This window comes from Populus euphratica, unplaced genomic scaffold (genome assembly GCF_000495115.2).
Source record: "Populus euphratica unplaced genomic scaffold, PopEup_1.0 scaffold40.1, whole genome shotgun sequence".
In the NCBI taxonomy this organism is placed as follows: Eukaryota; Viridiplantae; Streptophyta; class Magnoliopsida; order Malpighiales; family Salicaceae; genus Populus; species Populus euphratica.
Genome location: NW_011499912.1, coordinates 629085 through 634294, shown reverse-complemented (window position 1 = coordinate 634294; position 5210 = coordinate 629085). Strand labels below are relative to the sequence as shown.

The following is a 5210-nucleotide window of genomic DNA, read 5'->3' as shown; positions in this document are numbered from 1 at the left end:
TAAAAAGAAAGGCAGGCAACTAATTAAAAGCTGGTCAGTAATATCTGTAAACAATAAACCTGGCTTTGTTTCAACCCTTAGCCTTCCACAAAACAAGAAATCATCCAAATGCCATGTTTTACAAGCCGAAAGCAAATGCTACAAAATATGCAGGTCATTAGATTCACCACTCTTCTTTTATACAAACAAGTACGTGATGACTTGTTGATTGTACCGGTGAACTAAAAGATGGCAGTTCATGTAACTTATTGTAGATGTATGCCACTTATAATAACATTTTAAAGCCAGATTGTGAATCAACCCATAGCGTAAGAAGGGGTAGGCAAGTTGATTACTGTACTCTTGATCTTCGTCATCATGTTAATACTGTTGGTGATTCCCTGGGAACCGATTCCACTGTCCTTCAATCCCTGCACAAAGCAAGCAACAATTGAGCATATTCAGCTACCGGTTTTGGATAGCAAGAAGATCAACTCAGACCCGGGTTAGCTAGTCTGCAATTATCGTAAAAGAGGGTCCAAAAGAGAGGATATTAAACAAGTTTCAAGCATAATTAATTTGGAAATCAAGTTTTTGCTCCCTTCCAACGTGGTTGCTCCGATCCATTCATGCTCAAAGGAAAGGCGGTGTGTATCCAGAACTCAGAAAGGTATTGCAATTCATGTTAATAGACTGTACTAGAAAGAGTCACGAAATCAACCAGCAAATCCAGAAAATGGGATGGAAAATTCACCTGGAATGGGAAATGATCAGGTCCACGAGCTGGTGCGGAATTGATCTGCACTGTTCCTGTCTCCATGGCATCACTAATTAAAATTGCTTTGTTTATATCTCTTGTAAAGATGCATCCCTGTAATCAAACAAGAGTTTAGAATCTTCAAATATAAAAATTATTTATTACAAGTGCAAAAAGGAAAAACCAAGTGTGTACTTTGCAAAAATAAAATGATATTTCTTTGATACACCAAAAGAACCTGCATGGATGAGCAAAGGATGGCAACATTATACCTGAAGACCAAAATTGCTAGCATTGCTGTGGTGGATAGCTTCTTCAATAGAGTTTATTCTGAGAACCGGTAAAACTGGACCAAAAGGCTCTTCCCAAGCAATCCTCATATCAGGCCGGACATTATCTAACAACAATGGCCATATTAGGTTGCCCTCCCGCTTATACTCTTGACAGAATGTTGCCCCTTTCTGCTTGGCATCCATGACCAGTCCTTCAATGAAGTTTGCAGAAGACTCTGTAACAACTGGAGTAATATCACAGTCATCCTCAGGTGGCCCAACAGTCAGTTTTGCTACTTTAGCTTTAACCTTTTCAACAAGAGTGTCAGCTACCGATTCCATGATGAGGATAACCTTCACAGCCGTGCACCTTTGACCACTGCATAGACAATAATAAATGATATCAGGCTAGTTTGTAGCTGAAAATTGGGACAAGCAAGGCCAAAACAATATTCTAAGTAGATGTTTCTGTGGCTCAAGAATATTTTTTTTTCCCAGTAGGAGCACTTTATATGGAGACTGTAAGGAGTCTTCAAATTGCTGCCTCTGTAGAAACCAACACTCATAAATTAACATGAATGAATCATGCGTGAAGGGATGAAAATGAAAGACTACTTTAAAAAAATTTACAGATCAAGCTAGTAGTTGACTACTTAAGAAATCTTTTAACCTGTACGAGAAGCCTCCTTTAATGATATTAGCTGCTGCTAAATCCAAATCACCATCTTCTAGGATGATACAAGCATCTTTACCACCTAGTTCCATTTGAAGTGGGATCATCCCAGCCTTCTTTGAGATTGCTATTCCAGTGTCTCCACCTGTAAAACTGAAAAAGAATACTCATCAAGTGGGAGAAGATTCTCTTAGCTCGAAAAACTGCAGCAATTTGAAAATTAGAAATGCTTATTTTATCGTGTTCACATTGTGCAGCTTAACATTATGATCGCCAAGTATGCCATAAGTCAAAATCAAATAAATTGTGCAATTAGGTTGGATGAGAAGCAGATAAATTTTATGGAGGAGAAAGAATTTCAAAAAATCAAAAAATGTTACCTTATACAGCTAACACCAGGATGCATTGTGAGGAAGTCACCAATCTCTGAACCCTTTCCAGTAACACAGCTAATGAGACCTTTGGGAAAACCAGCCAAGTGAAAGCAATGGACCATGTGTAGTGCAGCCACAGCACCCTGCAAGGAATTAAGGGCGGGCCATAATTTTGACCAACAAAAGCTGTTATTTGAGCATTCAGAAAAGTCCATTCAGCTAAATTACATAACATGAAATATACAAAATGTTTAAATGATATATGCAACGGGAGGTGGGTGGTTTGAAATCACAGGTTTTAAACCCATACCTGGGTTGGGGGCTTGAGCACAATGGAGTTTCCGGCAATTAGTGCAGGAGCAATTTTTGAAACAGCAAGATTGACAGGATAGTTAAAAGGTGGGATAGCCAAGACAACGCCAAGCGGAATCTGCATGGAGAGGTTTCAATTTAAACAACACAACTAGGGTAAAAGCAGAATGAACAAGAAACTATAAGCATTGAATATTTACTTAGTCCAAGACAAATAACAAGGAAGGGCCTCAACACAGCATTCTCATTTTTTCTTAAAAAGTAGATCTAATCCCTATACTGGTTTCACATATTTCTAACTTCAAATTTATGGAGGTAGTGAAATTCTAAGGTATTTAATAGGTTAGATTTTTATCTCAGTCCTCACAGGACTGGTGCATAAATGCTACATCAATAAAATCAAATTGTCCGTCAAATAACATGTGCGACAGGGTTGTTCACCCTCACATGTTTGTTCTTTAGTTTTCCTGGATTTGCCTTGTTGTCATGAAAAATGCAATCATGTCTGGTTTTGCCAGGGATGTAGGAACAATTCTAAAGCAGGAAAATTTGATCAATAACATAAATACCATCATGGCAGTATCCCTCATAAACAACAGCGGAGCCCATTCTTCAAACATTTGTGATTGGAGGCATGAGAGCCTGCCCTATAGGACAACTTGTGAACAGTAAAACAACGAGGCTGTTCATCATTGACTAAGAAACAACTAGTTCAATCCTACAATTTAATATTTCATAAGCAAAAATTACAGGAGGATCTTCCATGGCATTTTCCCCTAGATTCCATGGATATGCCCTACAGATCCTCTATTTTAATATTCCCTTGGAAAAATGTGAATGACATTAACTTCCATTTGATGACAGCGACAATTCAGTGAAGTTCCTCAATCAGTGGGCAAGATGCAGGCCCACTTGGCTACCGAATTTTTATGCAAGCATAAATATGATTAAATAATCAAATTCTTACCTAAGGTGTCTTTACCATGTGCTAAAACCAGAATCCAGATTGCTACTAAGAAGAAAACAGGAGTAAGGTTAGTGAATTGTTACCTTTGAAGTGAGGCAGTATTTGGTCCTTTCATTCCCAGGAAAGCTATCAGACACCAGAAATTTCCCTTCTCCAAGAATCCTAACCCCTTCTTCAGCACAATATGACACCAAATCCCCTGACCTCACCACCTATATCAAAATCAAACCACATAAATCACACCCCAGCAACTCAATGATGCAAAATACACACCGTCATCACATTTAAATTTGGAAAAACAATAATGGGTGCACAATTGCATACGTGTTATAGACAATAAGATTGCTTCTAAAAATCACAGAACATGCATTAAGCTTTGCATTTAAACAAGAAATGAAATCCCAATACAATAGTCAGGCAACATATTTCAACAAGTCTTTGTTCTTCATACTTCAGTGACTGCATCTTTAGCCGGCTTCGCAATCTCTTTGACAAGACATTCAGCAATTGGTGCTCGGTGCTCTTTCAATATTGCAGCTGCTTTGTGAAGTAATTCTGCTCTTTTCCACAGTGGAGTCTTGGCCCATGATTTTTGAGCTGTTTTTGCTGCTTCTATGATCTTATTCACCTCTTCTTGAGTACAAGCTGCTCCAATAATAATTCAACAACAAAGTCATTAACATTCAAGCAACCTCATCGAGAAAATACTCAAAATGATAATAATCAGTAAAGTTTGGACTATAATTCAACACGATACCATTCCTCATTCTCATAATCAAGTTGTAAGAGTATGGAAATGAGGCAAACAGAAGAAGGTAAAAGGCTGATGCAATACAAATTTACCTTGTACCTTGTACTGAGTCTTTCTAGTGGTAGGGTTGATGATGGATACTAATTTTCCTGATGTAGACTTTTTCCACTCACCAGCTGAGTAGAACTTAAAAACAGGAGGAGCTTCATCAACTAGCTCTGCAAACACTGAAGTTCCTGCCATTTCTTGATGGTTCTTGATTCTTGCCGATCTCTTACGCTTCACCGGGTCTTTATAAAGAAAGAACCTGATGATGATGATGGCTGCTGCTGTGCTGGGGTTTGGAGTAGTAGAGTGCCACGTTTGTTTCACTTGGTCACTTCAACTAAGCGTCCTCTGACTTTTGAGTTTGAGTTTTTGGTAAAGAGTAAGGAAAGAGAACGAAGAATAATATAAATTATATTTTAAAATTTTAATTAGGTGATTTTTAATAGTTTTTAAAATTTGAGCTGGTCCTTTTATATTTATTAAAAAAATATTTAAAATTTGTTGTTCAAAATTTGTAGAAGATGCTGCGGTCGATGCTTCAGAACTTTATTTTTTTATTTTAAAAATATTTTTTAAAATAATTAATTTTATTTTTATTTTTTTAAAAAAATATTATTATTTGATATTTTTATGTTGATTTCATATACTATGTTAAAAATAACTTTAAAAAAATAAAAAAATTATTTTAACATATATAAAAATTATTTTAAAAATTAATTGCTTCCACAATATCAAATAAATTTTAAAAATATATTTTGAATGTTGTTTTTTATATTTATAAATTATTTTAAATTGTTGACATAAAAAATATATTAAAAACATATTATTTTAATAAATTTTATAATAAAAATTATTTGAAAAAACAACAACATTCATTAATTAACTACTTCAAGACTCAAGTTATACTATTAATTTGTTCAATCAATTTTTTATAAAAATTAAAATTATAAATTTTTTTTAAAATATTTTAAAAAACAATTAAATTAGTTTTACCTAGGTAATAATCAATTTTAAAAAAATTAAAATATATTATTTTAAAAAATCAAATCAAGTTTCAACCCTATAATAAATTAATTC

General features: G+C 35.0%; 1 protein-coding gene across 1 annotated transcript; it reads right to left on the bottom strand.

Moving 5' to 3' along the window:
- On the bottom strand, positions 1-4484 carry LOC105134086 (NADP-dependent glyceraldehyde-3-phosphate dehydrogenase-like). The gene is made up of 9 exons (XM_011038359.1): positions 4178-4484; positions 3786-3979; positions 3418-3546; positions 2366-2485; positions 2062-2198; positions 1679-1834; positions 1009-1387; positions 734-850; positions 1-410 (listed from the first exon to the last, which is right to left on the bottom strand). The coding sequence occupies exons 1-9, from the start codon at positions 4326-4328 to the stop codon at positions 297-299; spliced, it is 1497 nt and encodes a 498-aa protein (XP_011036661.1). The 5' UTR covers positions 4329-4484; the 3' UTR covers positions 1-296.
- Positions 4485-5210: the final 726 nt, after the last annotated feature.